We start from the raw sequence: 22,225 nt of genomic DNA, 5'->3' as shown, positions 1-22,225 counted from the left end.
AGGAAGTCTGTATAGAAAAGACATTTTTGTATAAGGCGTCGTCTTCTTTGAGGTCTTTTCCTTCCTTACATAATTATGGGAGGATAAGTGGATACCATTTTTCATCGGGAGGTTGACAGTTAAGTGTCACGTTCATACAAGGAATTTACTTGAATTTTGTTGTCGGTCACGAACCTATACAAGGCATGCACTACGTCAACGTTTTATAATTTTACCAATATTGTACCGCTTCTAGTGGGGAGGAGTACATCACTCCGGATCAGTGCCTGATATAGATATTCTATGGGCGTATAAGGGGCCATCGAAAAAGTCATGGCCAGTGTTGGTCGTGGTGACTCCGTGACAAATTCCCACGCCGGAAAAAAAAACACGCCGGGAAGTCAGTAATGTATATTTTGAATAGGGAAACTTCCTGGACATGCGTTCCGAAATACTCGGTCGCCCTTAAAAGGTGGTTGGTTCTGCATTGACCGTATGCCGCGCTTAAAGGGCTATCCAAGGTAGCTGAAATGCATCAGCATGGTCTCCCACGCACTCTTTAGATAGAGAAGGCCACTCTTCCGGATCCGCTCCTCCCGCGGTTTTGTTTAAAGTGGACTTGCTAACCACCCCCTAAAGGAGACTGCCTTAGGTAAAGGACACCATTCATGTAGGCACCACCGACCACTATCCGTTCCCATCCGCCACTTCTCGAGGGACTCCGTCAGCGTAGTCTGAGCGTCCTCAACGCTATACGCTTCGATGGTCCGATCCTTCGTATCCCGTGAGGCCGGGGTCATACGCAAGTGCTTGGGCGGAGCTCACAGCTAGAAGAACAGCCTCTTCTGTAAGTTCCCGCTAGAAGCATTGCCACTAAGCCACTACGAGTCCGTTCCCATGTAGCAGGGGCTGGAGTGTGGAACATTACTGCTACACCGTAGTAGTGCATACTCTCCCCCGTCTATGCAGACAGGATCTGGTACCCTAACCCAACTGTGCCTCTGATAAAGCACCCGCCGTCCGCTGCCGACTCAGAGGCCGTCACGAATCCAGCCTGTCCTTTAAAGAGGTTGCCACGCCCTCAAGGCTACACCCAAAACTTCCTGGATAGTATATTTTTTGGGAAATTTTCAACCAATATGAGACACCTCTGTAAGAATACACAATCACGCAACGACTTTTATGCTGATTTTGAAACTGTTTCTCCCACTCCAATGCTTTCTTGATTGCACTCAATTGGATTATTATAGCCAAGTTCAGCCAGCCTGCATTTTCTTCGTGTACAATGTTTTCTTCCTTGTTGAACACAAGGTATTCGCATCCAACTCACCATCAATTTTGCTTCCGTCAATATCTTATAAGAAGTGTATTGTCCTTCAGGTTGTTCTTTTATACTAGACACTAATCCTGGATGAATCCATTGTCTTCTGAACCCTCCATCTCAATATTCCTTAATCATAAAACTTCTGTGTAAAACAAGAAACTTACTTTTATACACTGCAAGCATTTCTTTTGTTTTTAAATAAACAGGGGTCACATTGGCTATAATAGCACATGCAGCTTTACACGTTAGACACTATATCCCTTAATTCTAAACAACTACATTAATCTCTGCACGTAGCTTTGTTTATTCCAGTTGTATCTGAATTCGAGAGCTTCTATCCAGACAGCTTCTATCCGGGAGGGGCCGCGGTAGCCGAGTGGTTAAGGCGTCAGACTCTCGGCTATTAGATCCCGCGGTCGTGGGTTCGATCCCCACCGTCGCCTCTGGACTTTTTCTGACGCCTAAGGGGACCGGTGGCCGCAATTGAAAGAAATTGACACGGCACTCATCAATGGAAGGGGCGGGATCGGATCTCAGCGACCCTGAATTTGGTCCCAACCCCCTTCAAAAATGAGTTTCTTCGATGGAAGAACACCGGTACAACGGGGGCTCAAGTTCACATTTGTGTTGCGAGCCCTCCCCCAAAATATGGAGCCGGGGATAAAGTACAATAAGCTGTACAGCTCAGCTGCAGTACTCAGGAGGGAACTCCTCCAGTCCCTGGTATCCATTGAAAAAAAAAAAAAAAAAAAAAAAAAAATCCAGACAGGGACAGCGTTCACTATAAGTAAGCTCCAGTGTATTACTGGACTACCGTGCAGATTCATCATGCATTAAGGATAAAGCATCAAAATACACTTCAAGATATTTCAATTCGTGAACTAGTTCTAATCTTTTATAGTTTAAGTAGACGCCACCCTACTCCTTATTCTTCTTTTGCTAATCAATAAGACCACAGTTCTGTACATGATTCATTTTTGTCTCAGCTTTTGCCTCCAATTGTAATAAGTGTGTGTGTTTTGTGAGTTTTTCGTTCGAACAATCCTTTGATTACACCAAACCTCGTCGGTGAAATGTAAGCCTGCTTTGTAAAAACGGAACAGTTAATTCCATAATGTGATTTTGCAAGGCTAACTCATTCCTTTGATCAGTAATATGACAGGTTACAAAGGATTATGCATAATTGAGGTTGAGTGAAATTAAGTGGAATGTTGAAGGTTCTAATGAGAGAATGTTCATTGTAAGAATTTTGTAAAACCAACATAGTTTTACAGATTGTTGAATCAACCATAATGATATTATAAAAGGAAATTTATAAATTTTGTAAAGGAAATTTTAATAGAGAAAAAAGGAAATTTATTATGAAAAGGGGAATTACTAATTAAATAAAATATGTTTTATACATATGTACAGCAATATTACAATTTGAAAAAGAACATAGAGTTATTTAAAAATAATTTTTTAAAAGTTTATAGGATAGCTATTTACAAAGTTGATGCACCCAAAAAAATCACGAAGACCTTATGAAGATTCGTAAAAAATTCTAATTTTTAATTGTAATAAAGATTTGACTATTTTGATAAATTATATTAATATTTTTGTACATATAGATATAAAAAATCATTTCTTTAATTAGTAATTCCCCCTTTTTTAATAAATCTCATTACTTTATTTTAAGTCCCATAAAATTTCTCTTAAAAAATTAATAAATTTCCTTTTCTAAAATAATTGAAAATAGGTGGAAAGCTTGTTAGATAACAATTAAAAATTTTTGTTTTTTAATTCAGACCATACCGAGATCCAGGTTATTCGATAGTGAGAATTACCAAGAAAAGAAAATCATCAGTTCTTGCTATTATTTCCGCTTATTATTATTATTACATATTATTACATTACATTACACATTATTATTATTATTACATTATTATTACATATTATTATTATATTACATATGGGCTTATTTGACAAATACTTCATTGAGGGAGAAGTATGAAAGCGAAAAAGGATTTTTTTGCGCTGATGAGTTTCGGAATTTTACTAAATATTCCAACGCATTCTAATAAAATATCCAAAAAATCCAAACACTTGAATGTAAACAACATTGTTCCTATTATTTACATTTTTGTACAGCAGTACGATAAATTTACTAGTTGCTTACCAATTGGTTTTACTAAACTATGGCAATAACTCAAGCTAAAAACACCTACCCAGGTTTTCTAACCCTGAGTGACAGTCAATAATTTAAAAAATACTGGAATGTATATAATGCCTCTTCTAGACTATGCGTCATGATTGGCCAATTTTTTGTTCACCAAGCTGGGCGCCATGCCACGCTAGCCATGAGCTTGCCTTCACATACTGGGACACTGGCCAACCCTTGGCCTAAGATTAGACCAGAATGTCTGAATGGCCTATAGTAGCTGCAGCAGCTTTGTGTTCCTGAACTATTTACATAAACCTGTATGTACAAACAACGGTCGATCAATGTTGGTGACACGATACCTATCTACTTCGCACCTTGGTCTCGTTTGATGTATTTACTGAGACCGCTCCCAAAGCCATTGTTCCAACCTTTCTCCAAAATGGGCCACTAAAGGCCATCTCTCCTCTTCAGAGTGCCCTGACTGTGTTGGGCCGATGTTTGGGCAATAGTGAAGATGATTAGATATGTGCTGCAATATCAGCTTCACACAGCATTCGAAAATGCCATTATGCCAGCGTATCAGCGTACTGCTTTATTTTATTTTCCATAACCTTTAATTACATACTCCTATCTGTTTAGATGAAGATTTTCTTATCAATTTCCTTGTATATCACATGTGGTCTAAATTATATTCCACACACTTTATATAGTCGGTGCGCAATCCAAAACGATCGTTTTGATTAAGCAGTGAAGGTTTGAACAGTCTTTCGTAGAATAAGCGGACAATTTACATGTTTCAGCGTTGCCTCTAAGGGGAAATAATTTATGGGCAAATAATAAAGTAGTAACTGTCAGTCATGAGTTATGGGGTTTGTTTGCTGTGCGGTCGTTGTGCGTTTCCTGAGAAGGGGAAATGTGGACTCTGTAAATAGCAGCATTCTTTCCGCCGAGGGCGCACTAATTTCCACCAAGGCGCGTTTCATTGGAATAATACCTCCCTTTTATTCTCGTATTCTTCGAGAGAATATCTTGTTTCCACACTACGTGATTTATGTAACAATTGAGGAAAGAAATCTTTTTATTTTCGACTCAATGAGCCTTGGAGAGTATGATTGCTGAGAGTGGGGAATGGTGCACGAAATTTTACATCTAATCCAGTAATTGGAAATAACGAAATGTTCTAAATTCAAGTTTAAATATTTAACAAGTTTATCCAGCCAAATAATCCTGGAGTAACTAACATTTCTTACAGCAGGTATTAATTTTACATGTTTTGAGATGAAGTCTTGCCCTTCATCACACATTTTTACAAGTGTAAGAAAATGTTTGAATAAATACCATAAAATATTGAAACCTGAGAGAACTGACATTTCAATGCCAACAACCACACAACATCAACAATTAAATGCCATAAGTTATAATAAATATTGTCTAACGATTACAAAATTCGTTTACATATTGACATAATGATCTGTAGAAACTGAGATATGAATGCAATTTCTAATTTTATACTTGATTAATATCGTGACTTCAAAACCAAAGTGTTGTTTAGATGACATAGCTTAACGAAAGATAGATAGATTGAAAGAGATGCAACTAATTAAATAGATCTGATAGACATATTACATAAAGTTACAGGTTGATCGATAGATTGAAAGAGAAGAAACTAAATAAATAGATTTATAAGATAAATTGACAGAGGTGCAAGTAGGTAAATAGTTTGATAAATTGCGTGTGATGCAACTAGATAAATAGCTTGATAGTTTGAGAGAGAGGTGGAACTAGAAAAATAGATCCATTGATAGATTGAAAGAGATGAAATTAGATAAATAGTTTGGCCGATAATTTGAAAAATTGGAAAATAATTGATAGATTGAAAAACATGAAAAGAGATAAATAAATAAATAAAATAACAAATAATAATATAATATAATAAATAATAAAAATAAATGTCTTGTGATCCATAAATAATTAAATATTTTTTGAACACATGGCGTTTTTTCACATTGCATTAATGTGCAGTTCCAAAAGATTAGAAGTTCTGCACTAAAGAAGATATAGTCAAAAATAGATTGACAGATCGATTGACTAGGATAAAGCTTGGCTTATTGATAGATTGACAGGGACGAATATAGTTACATAGTTTGGTAGATAGGTTGAAAGAGATGAAACTAGATTGATAAATAGATTGTAAAAAACACATCTTGTGTTCCTTGGATAATTAAATTACTTATGAAACACAAAGCGTTTTTTTTTACATCACATTAATGTTCATTCATGTTCACCTTCCATAAGGTTAGAAGTTCTACATTAAAGAAGATCTTTCAATTAATTAGGGCTTTTTAGTTGAGATAAAAAAGTCATCATTGAGATTGACTGATTAAACGATAACATTATTTAAGTTATGCAAGTCTTCATTTATCAAAATAACTGGGGGGGGGTTCGAATCCCGCTCGTGACACTGACTTTTTTGTCTCAACTAAAAAGCCTTAATTAATTGAATGATGTTAATTGGTCAAGCGGACGACAAAACTAGTGAATTAAAGAAGATATTGGAAATTAGATAAATAGATTGTCCAATCGATTGAAAAGGATAAAGCTAGATTGTTTGATAGATTGAAAGAGATGAAAATAGATTGGTAGATAGATTGAAAGCAATGCAACTAGATAATTAGTTTGAAGAGATATTTTGAAAGAAAAGCAACTACAATAGATTGACAGACAGATTGAAAGACGTGAAATTAGATAGAAAGATAGACACCAGGGAAGAGTTATTCTGAAATCGTGAGATGCGGTCTGGTGTGATGTAGGTTTCAGAAAACATTTGCTTTATCGTGCCAACGTTTCGATCTTTATTGAGATCATCTTCAGGGCCTTGTGTTGTCTGCATTTCAGTAAAAAAGTTCTCTTCAGCAAATTGTTGTAAATTTCTACTACATATGGACACGAAAGGGTGAGCGATGGTGGGGGAGGGGAGAGAGGTGGGAGTGAGAGGGGGGATGTTGGTGAGGGTCGAGAGGGGGAGATGGCGGTGAGGGGTGAGAGGGGTTGACAGAGGGGTGAGTGAGAGGGGCGAGAGCAGTCGTGAAAGGGGTTAGTGAGAGGGGAGAGAGAGATGAGGTGAGAGGGGAGAGAGGGAGAGAGAGAGGAGAGAGAGGGAGTGAGAGAGAAGAAGAGAGTGAGGGAGAGAGAGAGAGGGTGTGAGTGAGAGGGAGAGAGAGGGGTAGAGAGAGGAAGAGGGAGAGGAAGGGAGAGAGAAGGTGGGACGGAGAGAGAGGGAGGGAAAGAGTGAGAGGGTGAGGGAGATGGAGAGAGAGGGAGAGAGAGAGAAAAAGAGAGAGAGTAATCTCATTTAGCAAACTATATATTTACAGGACGAAACGTATTTATGCGTGTTTCTTTTTTCTGACGGTAGTTACCCCTTACGCCAGGTGGTTTATTGATACGTGCCTCATTTAAATAATAAAAATATATCACTTGAAAAACAATAATATTTATTTAAGCATTTATATTTTAAAATATACTCTTTTTAATAAATTATTTATTAGGATAGATCGGTTAAAGGCCCGATAATACCATGCAGAACGCAACCACGGAATAAGAAAAACCTAGTCTTCTTGAAATTAAGGCATTAGGTCTGACAGATGTTCACTAGGTATAGGGTGGTTCATCATATGCAAATAATATGTTTCTGATAATATCTTTTTCTGTTGATCACTTAGGGCCAAGTAATGTTGAAGCCCAGCATGAGCAATCGGCTTGCCTTTCAACATCTGGAAAGAACGTTTTTCTGCGATTACTACTTTTCATTTACAGTAGCTTGCTTCGCTAGCAAGTCAGCAGGTTCATTGCCGGGAAATTCAGCGAGTGCTTTAACCCAACGAAATTTCATAGTGCTTGACGCTGTTAGTAGTAATACTTTTGGGAAAATCATTTGTTTAATTAGCGGCATATTTTCACACCCATTGCAATTCTTCAATCAGGGCAGGCGTTGTTCAGCCTGGTTGTTAGAAGAACAACGTTTTAAACGTTATTATTAGTTATCAGCTATAATGTCAACTTTTTTATAGGTTATGACAGCACAGCCGACTTGTTTATGACGTTTGCTTCTGAGAGTATAAAGAGTGTTCCTTTTGTTGTATTGTGGTTACCATTTTAAACTTGAAGTATTTTTTATATATTACATATAATTGATAGATCCCTTGTTTTATCACATTCTTAAAAGATAATTGGTTGGAAGAAAATCGTACTAAATAATCGCTTGACTTTTTTTTACCTCGGTGTTACCAAAACCGTTTCGGCTTCAAACATGGCTAGAGAAATGAAGGCAAAGACTTGGGCTATTTGACGTTTTAGCTCTTCCTGGTTTATGAGGTCCCGAGGGTATACATGTCGGTCGTAAAATAAAGCGCAACTGCGTTTTCTACTCTAGCCAATTTCAAGTTGATACCAACACCGTTACACAGATTAAAACGTTAACTTTTTTCCCAAATAAAGTACAGATTTTTCCGGCATCTGGTAAGAAAAAAATAAATCACAACTGAAGTAAAGAAATTTGTGGACAAAAATCAAATCGTAAACTTCTACCTTTTTCTTGAAGACACCGTCAAAGAAAAATTCGTTCTGCAACTCTTGATTAGTCATATTTAAAAAAAAATTACAACAATTTCAAAATTATATTATTTTATACACACTCAAAAACAAAAACCGACACTTTTATAATTCATAATAAGTAGTTATAATTATTAGTAGATAATTTAAAACAGTGGTGCCCAAAGTGGTCCCTCCGGACCCCCAGGGGCCCTCGGTATCATTCAGGGGGTCCGTGGAAAATTAAAATTGATTTGGGGGTCTCTGAACGTCAGGGGGTCCGCGCAAGGTTTAATATAAAATGATATAATATAAATAATAATATAAAATAATATAATATAAAACAGAAGTAAGTTGGTTATCTAAAAGTGCATGTTTAAATCGATTTTATGCGCTCTTTGATTCAGTGTTGGAATTCCTGGAAAGCAAAGACAATGATTTGCGACACAATTTAATTAATTCACAAAATGACATAGCCTATATGACTGATTTATTTGACAAATTTAACTACAAGGTGACCAATTAAATTTAACCAAAACTAAAAGTGTCATATCTGCTGTTGCAAAACTTTTTCTGTACAAACAAAACTTCGGAAGAGGAGAATGTTCTCAGTTTCCAAATATTTCGAAATTGTAAATTAGAGATGAAGATTTGTTTGCTTACTATCAACACTTAACGGCTCTTCATACCTGAACCAAAGATTTGAAGACATTCTTCACTTGGATATTACCGACTGGGTGTTAAACCCTCTTGCGTCTGGACAAACTCAGATCGCAAACACAGATGAATCCATACTAATACAGGAGCAGTACTGAAATATCCCAAAATGATGAACTTAAACAAATGTTTGAACAAGGATACCACAAATTCTGTTTACAAAAACATACCCCAATGTTATATTCTGCATTTTGGGTTATTGTACAGAAGTCGTTGACTGTTTTCCCATCTTCATATTTGGTAGAACGTGGATTCAGTGCCGTTATGAACCTCATCACAAAAAAAGAAACCAACTAGAAATTAGTGATCGTGGAGATTTGCGGTTGCTACTCACAAACATTGAGCCGGACATATATACACTCATAACATCTCATCACGCTCATCCTAGTCATTAATTTTTTAATATTTTATTTTAAACAAAAGTAATTAATATTGTAATTTTTATATATTTACAATTTATAATTTCAATAAATACTAATTCAACAAATTTCTTTTTTTTTTAATTTGTAAATTTTATACTATGTATGTCGCTTTTTTACTTAGGGGTCCGTGGGCAATTTTTGACTATAAAAAAGGGTCCATGGGTCAAAAAAGTTTGGGAACCACTGATTTAAAACATACATTAATAAATTGTTTACCTTAATATAGGGTATCTAATTCTTTTACAGTATAAATTAATAATAAAAGAAAACGATGTTTTCTTATATTTTGACCTCAACAGTTAATCTTATGATTCATCCTTCTTGAAGGTGGGATAATAGGTCATCTCAAAAAACCACAACCAGTTTTTATCCACAACGTTTCGGATTTATTTGAATCCTTCCTCAGGTGAGTTAACGCAATGGTTAAAAAAGTGGTCGTCAGTCATTAATATTTTATAACAATTTATTTTAAAAAAGAGCCAGTGTGGTACTTATTCAGACTAGAAACAAACGTTTTTGACGTTTGTAGAAATAAAACGTTTGTTTCTAGTCTGAATAAGTACCACACTGGCTCTTTTTTAAAATAAATTGTTATAAAATATTAATGGCTGACGACCACTTTTTTAACCATTGCGTTAACTCACCTGAGGAAGGATTCAAATAAATACGAAACGTTGTGGATAAAAACAGGTTGTGGTTTTTTGAGATGACCTATTATCCCACCTTCAAGAAGGATGAATCATAAGAATAAAAGAAAATCAATTCAATTTTGTCCTATCTAGAGCCAACTTGTCGAGTGAGTTAATTGGGTCTTTAAATTATTTTCTTTGGTGAAACAATAAATTTGAATAAAAAATATTTATTAATATTTTCTTAAAGGCATGGCTTTAAGTCGAGATCTCGCCAGAGGAGATGCTTTCGCCAACCACGGACGTAGCGTCCGTAGCCTTGGGTGTGCCGCGCTCTACCAACCACGATGGTCTACAGCGGTTTAGGGCCATTGGAAATCTCGATCGAAGAAAAGGTAGTGGTCCACCGCGATGTACGTCTGTCAGAGATGACCGTAATACGGAACCGTTATTTAACGGCTTCCTTGATAGGTAGTCAACTCCAAACGATTTGAAATACAAGGATGAGCTCTAAAACATACATCAGAAGCTCTATTGCTAATAGTATGTAGTCCTCCCGTATCAGGACTACATTCTTTACTGCTGGAAAGGCATCGAGTGGAAAGGGAAACTAATCGCAAATCGGTTGGATTTTTGAACGATGGAGGCTGTTTTCATAGATGAATGCCAGTTTGGTCTGTGGCGATCAGACGACTGGGTCCGTGTGTGGAGAAGACCTGGATGCTTCGCTTGTGAATACAGCCTTTTCAATGAGAGTCAATTAAGGTATGTGGTGGATCAACGGCCATGCCCATACTGAATTGATTATCATACTGAACCCATTTTTTTAGTGCACTAAGGTACATTGAGGAAGTTCTTGCACATTCTTCTGGCTTTAATCTCATACAACCCTCATGGTACATGACAAAGAGAGGGGTTAGGCATCGTTCACCGCTTCCTACATGCGATGAACAGCTTCAAATCCCTCTTGCCGAAGAGGAAATCCGATCGCTTATTTACTAGATGCCTAGGAGTTGTAGCAATAAAATACAATAAAATAACAATAACAATAAAAATTCGTATAGTTGGAAATAAACTACAATATACGAATGTCGGGTTTTTGTCTTTGAGTGATGTTTAAAAGAACCATGTCATTACAATTCAAAGGAGGAAATAAGTACTATTTCAAAATCAAACAATAACTTTTTAAACATTGTTGTTAAAAATGAAGTAAACGCTTTATTATACATGTTTGAGAACAATTTTCATTTTTAGCTAAACAGGAAACGAAATTCATGAAGGGTCTGTACTATTACACTGGCCAGACCTGTCTGGCTGAAACGGGGTTAAATTAATTTCTAATTCCCATAAAAATTGACCTTCTTTGAACTTTATTTAAGTATTGTCAACACCAGATTGTTCATATATCAGTCGAAGTTGTCACGCTGAAGCGTTTAATTGAGTAATCTAAGGTACAGAGATGTCAGATTGACTGTAATACATCGTACATATGCAAATTTAATTATGCCGTCAGATTTGAATAGACCCGTGAATATCAAATTGAGCAATACTATACCCTGCTATAATACGACATTTGCAGAATTACAATTAATTTTGGCCTAGTTAACGCGTTCATAAAAAATCTTTAAAGTTTAGTTTACGAAATCTGTTATTGCTTATCACTGTAATGTAAAGGTCCAGGGTTCGAATCCAGCGGCACCTCGACGGTTCAAATAACCTCGTAGTCGAAATACCCTTGTAAAAAAAAAAATCATCGAAAACTTATCTTGATTAACCAATAGTTGTAAAATTTATTAAACTGATTGGCATTTGATCTGCACTGAATCCGTCTACTCTTGTTGGTTTTCTTCACACTCGTTTCGATTTCACGTCCGTCGGTAAAGATTTGTCATTCCTTGCGCTCATTTGTAAAACTTTGACTGAATCTTAAACCTCTCTGAGTAGAAATAGAATCTGCTAGTGTGATCCGGTAATACCAGTTCACGGGCTCTCGTTCATCTACCACCATGAATTTTAAAACAGCCCTTTAACAGGAATTGAGATAATGCTTTAAGTCGTCATGTTTGTGACACATCATAAACTAACTAAAACCGCAACGGTTTAGGCGTTGACACGGCGCTCATCACTGTAATGTAAAGGTCCCGGGTTCGAATCCAGCGGCCCTGCTTTCGAACCCGACATACCAATGGCCTTTTTTCAAAAACACCGGCACCCCGAGGATTGATATTACCTTTGCTGTTGCGAACCCTCTTAAAAAAAATTAATAACAATAAAAGACTATCCAACTGCTGTCCTTTCTCAATTTTAAAAAAACGCGTCTTACTCTTGTAATGACTTGTTTCGATGCTTTGTCTACTTTTTCGTTTTAATAACAGTGAATTCCGTACTATGTTGATATTTACCTGATGATTGGCGAGAGGCTCATGCCGGTGCAACGGCGAATTAGAGTTGAGGAGGTCACCTTGAGCAGCCATCATGGAGATCCACATGGGGCACGCCACACCCTCCACCTCTCCCCAACATCCCTAGAACAGAATGAACACGGATTAACGCATTGTATAAGCCGAAGATAGATATTAGACAATAAAGAGACAAAAAAAGAGCAATTAAGGTAAAAGAAAAATTGGATGAACGCCAGCAGAATTATGCCGAGTTTCTCCACAAATGTGTCTTGGTAAATAAATTTCTATTAGAATATACAGGTTATCCAATAACGTCTTCAATGATGGTCTGATACTAATACATATCTATACATTTCGAACTGAAACGTTCAGCAACATTGACAAACGGAACTTTAAGACTCTTCTAACTTCTTCTTTTCAACTGGTTAATTTTATAACTCGATCGCCCTCTACATTTTCTCACTGTGTATCTCTTCTTCTTCTTCGCTCTCTCTCTCTCTCTCTCTCTCTCTCTCGGCGTTTTATTGTTTTCTATACATTTTTTTATAATTTATTTATCATATTGTTAATTACACAGCTGCCCTAATATTGCTGCGCCTCATGCGTCTATTTATCTTTTCCCATATTCAGCCATTGAAAAGTGGTAGCATATAGATGTATGTAACTTACCTAATTGTTTGTCTAATTAACAGACAGAAAGAAACTTTTTTATATAATTTACTAACGTTTACATATCTTAGCAGTGTTTTTATGAAAATAGAGCGTAATGAAAAATAAGAGTATGAAAGCATGTTCTCGACCCAATCAGCCTGTCCTCGCACATTTTATTGCCTGATCCCGTGATATGTGTTGCGACTTTACTTTAGAGTATTCCAGCTTTAAACTTTAATAAAACTGTGGTGAAATTGTATTTTGTTTTTCTAAATAACCATTGTGTAACACTAGCCATCACGACTCATACGTCGTACGTGAACTGTATTTTCAAGCGTCGTGTTGTGCAACTGAATCTCCGGGCACCGAATTTACATTTTCCAAACTCCATTTCACTAAAATTCTAATAGATTTAAAACTTAGTGAAAATATGATTTTTCTTTTTTCTAGATTTGTTAAGGGATCCCTGAAGTGACTTGTCTAAGGGATCGGAATTTTCTACCTTTCAGCCGACAAACGTAACATTTTATTAGTGCTGTCAGCCAGAAGAAGTATCCCAGGAACCATTCCAAATGTCAACTTGATATTAGACACCGTTGTATTCTTAAGAAACACTTTTCTGTGAACTCGGATGTAGACAAATTTGCTGAGGAATAAATGTTTAACATTCAAGCCGCTTAGATTGATTGAAATCATGATAAACTCGAATGAACGAAAATTCAACGGAGCTCATAAAAAATGTATGCCAATGAAAAAAGGTGTTACATAAAAATAAATGAAAAGCGAATCATTATCATCAACAAACGCTTACTCATTTTAATTATTAATATAATGTCTAAATAATTCTTTGGCTATTTTTTCTCGATAGTTCATGTTCAGTTTTAAAAGAAGATCGTTGAGAAAACGTGTGGGCATCCGCTGCAAATGCTGAATGAGTATAATTAACGATCGGGTAATCGACTTTTATGGCCAGGCCTTTTTTTTTTGTTTTTTTTGTTACTGGGGCTTCCGACATCTGGGTCATTTCAGCCCCAAGCTAAGTCAAGTCAATATTGTATTTACACTTCTATTTACAAACACTACATTCATACAGATAAATACATTCATACACATAAATACATCCATACAATACACTCATTCCGTTTGGTCGGTGGAGTACTTGATATTCCTCCACCGACCTATACTCGAACTAAACTAGATTGGGGTCGATGGAGTACTTTTATAAATATTCCGCCATCGACCCCGAACACATACTCATACGCTCTCATCGTTCGAGGGGCGATGATGATGTTATATTTCACTCTCACCCCTCGCCATTCACGCTAATAAATACATGCACTCAGACAAACATATAGACGCACAACACATGAGACATACTATATACAATAAAAAACCCCAATTTCCCGTAAAAATCGGAACAGGGGACCCTGAAACCCGCTGCAGTGCTCGAGTACCTTCTTCAGATTGGATGGCATGCCTACGCGCTCCCTGTAGGGAGCCAAGGCATGGCATGTTTCCAGTATGTGGGACACATCGAGCAACCTTTCTCTGCATAAGGGACTCCTGCGCGGGCTTTGGCCCAAGAGCAGGTGGCCGTGTGTCAACAGTGTATGGCCTATTCTTAATCGCGTTAGGACGATTCCTTGTTTCCGGCTCAGGTTCTCGGGGGGCCATCTACGAGCTCTTGACGCCAGGCCTTATTTAATTTGCTTTTTACTCATTTCATTTAAAGACGTATGTTGTTGGTGTCATTTTCTTTTCATTTTTAAAATTTTATTTTTAATATTTTAATTTGCAGAAAACTTGAATATATTTATATTCTATGATCGTAATTTATAATAACTTTAAGTTAGTCTTAAATTGTGTATTGAACATCTATCCGCTCGTCTTTTCAGCACCTTCCTACAATTTTTCTGCTCTTCTTTTAAGCTTCTAGCTCCATCTTTCTCTAAAAGCATTGTACAGAAGCCTGCGTCATCTTGAACACTAACAGTACATAAAACTTAGTCAGATGGTTCTTTATTTTTATATAAATATCTTTTTATCATATTATTAATATCACCTTTTGGCTTGACAGTATTAATTTTATTAACACAAAAATTTTATTGCATGCAATCCTAGATGTAAATGCTTTCATGTGGATTTGTTTTTTTATATTTTAATTAATTTTTTATTAATATCATACATATTGTTACACATTTAATCCTGCTCCATTATTAGCAAATTCATGTATGGTTTACAGTAATTTCAGTAGTTTTTATATTTAGAGACTTTATACCGACTTCTATCAATTTGAGAAGGTATTCAAGGAAAACCGACAAATGTACTAGAATTTGGGATATCCAAAATTTTGTGGATTCCTGATTTGTAAATATGTATTCCAAAGCTGAAATGACATGTTTTCTTATATAATTATGTAAATCGATCATTTTAAAATAAACGAGTACTTAGCAGTTGGACGTACAATTTGACTTTTGAAGTTAGATTGGCAAGTAATTAAATAAATAAATAACAATCTTGGCGTTAGGAATGCTACTTGAGTTAGAAAATTTTAAAATTTGAAAACGAGGATATGCAAAAATCCAACACCAAAGCTGAGCAGAAAATCGAAAAAAACTCAAGTACGGGGTTTATCTAAAGTTACAATCGACAACTCACGCAAATAAATACATTTAAATTGAGAGATTCTGTGTAGTCTGCAGGGTGGTGACTCTTGTGATTGACTATGTTATCCGCCTATACTTCTTGTGTCCTTTGTCGGGCTGTTCGACGCGTTTTATCATTTCGCCATCTTCAGTGGTTGGTCTGTGTAGCTTCTAATAAGACAAATTTGTTTTATAAGACCGTGAGTGGTGGGCCCTATTGCACTATTAATGAACTATGTCCAGATCGTCTTGTCGGACGATATTATATGGGGAAATTAGTACAAATTTTTAAAGTTAAGTTATCAATTGAAATGACAAATAAATAAATTTTTATTCGTCGTTAATAAATAAATTTTTAAATCGTTTTAGGGAAAAATAATGTTCGGAATTTTATTTTTATTGTTTGATGTTGAGTTTGATACAAATTCAAAACCGTTTGCACCTATGATATCAGAGTGGACTTTCAAAAATGTACATTGATTATAGTTGCCATTAAATAACTAAGCTTATTGCTGAATACCCTATCGTGAAAAGTTAGAGCTAGACTTTTTGGCTTATGGGAAACTACAGAAAAACTAATATTCCACGTACTCTATCCCAAAACCTCCTAATAAAAAAAAATATAGGAGGGGACAGAAGTTACAGTTTCCCTTTGCATACAGTTGCATGTAAATTAATTTGAAGCGTATTATTAAGCATATTATTAATCGATATTGTATATTTATCTTATTTACAAGATCTGATTTACTTTCATTAAATATTTTATAGAATGGGTTCGCAAAAAATATTTTTGCCCCAGATGATCTGTTCTTGTTGGCAAATATGTCACGAAAGAAAGGATGCCGCAGTGGACGGTACGTGCCAAATGAAGAATGGGCGAAGGATTTTTCACAGTTACTCAATATGGAAGGGGGATCTCAAAAATGACAAATGGCCCTTCGAATAATAAGGTTACGAGTATTTTGAGTTATGAGGAATTCGAGTTTTTGATTTCTAAAGGGCCGATTCTCGAAACACAAGAAAAAGAAACTAACCTTTTAAATAAATTGTTTAGACTTCCTTCTTAGTGTTTTCTTGAAGAAAAAATTTTAATTTAAAGTTAGATACATCGTTCACTTGGCTCACGAATATATTAAATGTCAATATATTCTGATGAAAAAATTAATTTAGTCATTATCAGCCAGCTTTCGAAGTATTTAAGATCTTCATCAGGGCAAAACAACCTTGTAGCCATCTTTAATATTGTTTTGCCCTGATGAAGACGTTAAATTAGGTCCAAAACTTGGCTGATAACATTTGATTTTATTCTTTAATGCAGACTATACCGAGATAAAGATTATTCTTGAAAAATTACTAAAATGTACCGTCGAAAATTTCAAATATTTTTCATGTAGCATATATATGTTGTAATTATACATTTCAAAAGGATTGCAGGAAAAATATATTTATATGCTAGGATAATAAATTTGAATGTTAAACCTAACGCATCTAGACGAGTTTTATGATTAAAATTTGAAGTAGTTATGGAAAGTTTAGATATAAATACGTCGGTTGGTTTTGGAGCAGATTTATGTCTCAAGTTCTTAACGGTTCAATCCTTAGGGCCAAAATAAAAGTAAAACCGTTGAATGGATTCAGATTTTGATTGTATGTACTTTGTATACATTAAATACAAAATAAACTGGTTTTCACGGAATAAATCTCAGAGATAAATTAGGGTTGAAGAGCTAAAGTGATTTATAAGGAAGATAAACTGTTAGAAAACTTGCGTAATTTCTTTGCACAGATTCTTCTTAGAAGTACTTTATACAATAACACCTAGATATTCAATAGTTAAAATATTTATTGATGGATAAATAAAGAATTGAATATCAGTGTTAAAGTAGGAAGATATTAACTATCAACCATTAATTATCAGAGAGAGAGAGAGAGAGAGAGAGAGAGAGAGAGAGAGAGAGAGAGAGAGAGAGAGAGAGAGAGAGAGAGAGGGAGAGAGAGAGAGAGAGAGAGAGAGAGAATACTTTATTTTGGTACTAGAGTCTCCAAAGATTACCAAAAAGGTTATAAATTTTGCCGAAAATAAAACTGACAGAACAATTCATCAGACTTTTTATACGAACCTCTTGTTCCTCCGAAAGTCCACCATAAGCGACACTGGTGTAGTCGAGGAGTAGAAAGTTGAGGGAGGAGAAAAGTAGTTTATGAGTGGTGAAAGGTAGAAGGAGCCAGGATTGGCGGAATTGAATGATGGATCTAATACACAGGGAAATATTGGAATCGTGGGGTTTCTAGGAAAGGTTTTAGTCGAAGGTTTTTAAAAGTGGAGCAGAAGGAGATAGGCTGGTTGTTGTGAAGAAGAGGTGGAAGGAGATATTAGATAGAAAAATTAAAACTACTTTTTTAAAATTAATTTATTCATTTACAACTCCATATTAAATATACAAAAAGGAAAATTTTGAATTAATGATACACATGGTACGTATGCACGGACTCACAAAAAGTAGTGTAAGGCATGAACGTCGTCCATCCTGTGATGCCAACAGGGTGTAGATAACTTGGCTACTATTCTTTGCCGAAGTTAAGCAACGAGTACGCTACTTGTGAGACATGAGCGAGAATCGGGTAAATGAAGAATAAGGAAGTGTTTTGGATAGTGTGGATGTATGCAGTATGTCTGTAAGATACTGCAATCAGGAATAGTTGGTGAAAACCTAATATAAGAATATACGATATACAATAACATGACAATGGCAATACTGCTTCATTGACAGGGCATTGACAATGATTTCTACAACGCAATTAGCTCAGTGGATAGTCGATTGGCTACTCCGAAAGCCGAACTGGTGATTAAGAGTAATGGGAACGACCGTGTAATATGGGAAAAGGCGGTGAATCTGTGTTTTTTTTATATGTTACCGATTATAGGCAAATAACTTATTGGTTTCTAAGACTGAAGAAAGAGGGTTGGTCTGTTGGTTTGGTAATAATCTTTATTGAAAAAAATCTCCAAAAGGTGGGTAAGTAGGTAGTTCGTAGGGCAGTTTTGAAGAGATATGAAGAAAATTGCTTTTGTAGTGAGTTTGTACAGTATTATGGGAATCAGGTTGAAACCAGGACTTTTCGTTGTCCGGAGATTACAGATGGCCTGCCTGACTTCTTCTGAAAAAATGGTTTAGGAGCAAGGCAAAGTTTTAGGGGTTCGTGAATTTCGTTGATAATATTGGTGATGTGGACTGTATGCCAGGGAGTGGAGTGAATATTTCTGATAGATACTATGCTCCTCGTCGGATTTAGCCTGTGATCCGACTGTTCTTTAGAGTAGGTGGGACGTGATTTTTCGATTCCATCTTTTTTTAGTCCAACAACGAGTTATCTTGGTGGTTACTCTGTATATATGGAATATTGATTGGTGAAGTAGTTATGGCATTTTTTGTCATTTTTCTAGTTAGTCGGGTGATTGTTCTTTCACTCGAGGGCTAAAGAGTGCGGTGTCATCGCGCTCTTACTCCATGCTTTGGAGTTATCGGTAAAATATTTTTTTGTATCATATATCGCTACTTCACAAGCATTAATATCTAGTGCGAAAAGGTAATATTTGTAGCAATTACTCAACTATTCAATTCGAGTTTGGCTTTTCTCGATGATGGGTGCGGTGCGCAGATACCATTCAGACGTATATTTTTTTTAAGAATGTTTTCCATACCACAGAATGTGAAAGAACTGAAAGGCAGTCTATTCTGGTAAAAAGTGTATCCCAGTATATCACGTTAACCTACAAACGTTATTCGACACTGGTAATAATTTACCATTCTGACGGGATTTATGTATCCGATAAATAGTCGCAAAAATTATACTACAAATATAAATAAAACGTTTGGAGATATAAAACTTGTATGTTTATATTTGAGACACCTTTAATAAAACTCTTTTCTAATTTGACGGAAAAATATGTAATTTTAACTAACGTTTTCTCAATGAGAAAATCACTTTTTGAAATTTCATTCGAGTTGTGAAAAATTGTAAGATTTTCAGCATAACCTAGACCTGAGTATAATATATATAAAGTATAATTAATTAAAGTAAGATTTTGTGTAGAGTCTGCTGAGTGTTGTTTTTGTTGCATTCGATTACCCTGGTCCGCTTATTCTAGTTATTTTTGCCTTTCAAATCCATTTAGGAATTTTGCTATATTCCGTGGTTTGTTTTATTTACACCGAATACGTTGAATCTGGACTTAATGAGCAAAACTTTGTGATCTTTGAAGAATGGTCGAACGCCAGGAATGGCTCCAGGTATTTTAACAAAGATCTTGTGTCTTGCTTCATCAATAAAAACCCTTTGGTCAACATCCAAAAACATAAAAACTAATAAAATTTTTAATGCAAAGTGTAGAAGAATGTGAGTGTTATATCAAAGACGTCATATATCACTATTGGCACGAACACATTTACGCCATAAACAAATTAATTAGTAAGTTTAGTGAAGCCAATTTGCCTGTAAATTTAGTGAAAAACATATCGGGTGTGATGAATTTTCCTGGGTCACGTGGTTGGTAAGAGTAAAGTAAAGCCTAGATATGGTGAATTTAAAGCAATTATAAACTTTCCAGCTACTAATAATAAAAGCGAGCAATGCAATTTGTTAATATAGCTAAAAAAATTATAGTACAGACATAATTACTAAAAAATTCTTAAATTCCTTGCAAAGAGTGATAGCGCTGGGATGGATCAATATCTATTCAGACAACACAACAACATTTTTTGGACCCAAGAACGATAAATTATTCAAATCTGATAAGTACATCACCGAAGTAGGAAACTTTTGCGCTTCTTCACGCATCAAATACATACTACTAAATTCGCCCCCGATCGCGGTTTTGTGGTATGTGAAAGTCTGCAGTGAAGCCAGTTAAATAACCCCTTAACCTTTATTTGCTCGGAGCTCTGGGGTCCCGTTAATTATGGCGAATTAAAAAATTTTTAATATTACGAGAGGTTTGTGCTAATGTTCATCTACTTTCTACTTAATCATACGATCCAATCACCTTACCTCTCTCAATCCTGCTCATTCTTTACCTGGCGTTGATCACAACATTGCTTCCAATCTCATCAGCCGATGGCACTTCGTCCAAGGATTCCAAAATTCTTTTGAAAGAGATTACCAATGGAGTATTTATCTTCGTAACAACCAGAGTTAAGTGGAAGACGGATCATCCACCACCTTAGTTTTAACGAAGGAAGACCCACCATGGGAACTTCATATTTTTCCGTTAAATCACGACACTTACGACAGAATTCGACTGGCCACAGTCAATACACAAATGGAACCGTTCAAATGCTGCCTAACTAAACTATACCCTCCCATCCCAACCAGTGACTTTTCGAAACCCGCAAAATCAACTGGGGCGAGTTATTAGAAGTTAAGAGGGTTTTTCAGAAAGAAAAAAGGATTTTTTGAGTCACATTTTATATTGTTACGCATTCTTTGTTCTCTGTAAAATGTGAAAGCAGCTATTAATGTGTAAACTGACATAATTAAGCATAAACTATCTTCAACTGTGTTAAACGATTATTTCTATAATGATACTTAAGAACAACAATTATGAAAAATTGTAGAAAATGTTTTTCCTACTAAGCTAGCTATTTATTCGAGAGAAAGGGATTATGCTTACTAGTATGGATCAATATATAGCAGTGATATACGTATTTATGCTGTGAGTGTTAATGAGGTTTTTATAATGATCTACTTGTTAATCGATATATCATTTGGAGTTCAAAAACCCTTCGTTATTTATTAGGGTTTTGAGTGTTTTCGTGCCAAAAACTAAGACCCATCTCGCTTTGGTAATTAATCTGGAGGGTGTTTTTTTTATTATTATTTTTTTTATTTGGCCCGAACGTCGTCCGACGATCATTCCCAAAGGATTGTAGTGGGAGGGCGCGGGGCGGCAAAAGAAGATAGGCGCCGTCCGGGATGAAAACACGGTTCTGATCGATATAGTCGTAGTGTCGGGCATGGCCGTGACACGTCCTTCTTTAAATCGCTGCATGGTTACCGAAGGACCGGGGACACTGGATAAACGTCAACGAAAAATGTTCGACACGTTCTGACTTGATTGGAAGCAATCATGTCAGCTCGAAATTGCAACAATATACAAAACTAAATCTTCTCTTGAACGAAAATAATCAAGGAAAGTCGCCAGTAGTTTCCCCAAAATGTAAAAAGACTAGAATTTCCGGGATGCTTCGCATTAAAATTGGGAGACTTGAGATCTTCCCGTAAGACATATGAAAGGTGTTTAGGTTTAATACCGTATTTATACAAGATTCTAACCAGCGATGCAGATAAGCTGAATGATGAAGAAAGACGAGAATGAAATGTGAGGAAGTGAAAAATAAGAAAATAAGTCCTTTACGTTGATATAATATTTATTCATTCCATAATAATTATAAGATACTTTTTATATTCATCTAAAAATAATGAATATTAGTTAGTTTTTTATAGATTTATGTGTCTATTATATTTTTATAAATTTTAACAATTTCATACATACAATGTTTGTTTGCTTGAACGTAAAAGTAACACTTAAATTAAATTGTCCTGGGATTAATGACGCACATTTCTTTGTTATCTGTTTTGTATTTATTGAACGGAATTAAAAGTAAAGAATAAAAACCAAAAAGTCAAATAAATTCAAGCAGAAAAGGTGTCTAAACACCTTTA

General features: G+C 35.7%; 1 protein-coding gene across 4 annotated transcripts in view; it reads right to left on the bottom strand.

Moving 5' to 3' along the window:
• LOC106673751 (cyclic nucleotide-gated cation channel subunit A) overlaps window positions 1-22,225 on the bottom strand; it is a 353,803-nt gene that overhangs the window by 69,901 nt on the left and 261,677 nt on the right. For 3 of the 4 annotated variants that reach the window (XM_024225512.1, XM_024225513.1, XM_014405961.2), the window contains exon 3: window positions 12,207-12,329. In XM_024225512.1, the coding sequence (XP_024081280.1) occupies window positions 12,207-12,329 (123 nt within the window). Of the gene's footprint in view, window positions 1-12,206; window positions 12,330-12,557; window positions 12,587-22,225 lie in introns of those variants that run through there. The other variant, XM_014405960.2, reaches the window with a different exon arrangement.

Source organism: Cimex lectularius, unplaced genomic scaffold (genome assembly GCF_000648675.2).
Source record: "Cimex lectularius strain Harlan isolate CLEC.00 unplaced genomic scaffold, Clec_2.1 scaffold6, whole genome shotgun sequence".
In the NCBI taxonomy this organism is placed as follows: Eukaryota; Metazoa; Arthropoda; class Insecta; order Hemiptera; family Cimicidae; genus Cimex; species Cimex lectularius.
The sequence above is the reverse complement of the archived record's forward strand: the minus strand, read 5'-3'. Positions and strand labels throughout refer to the sequence as shown.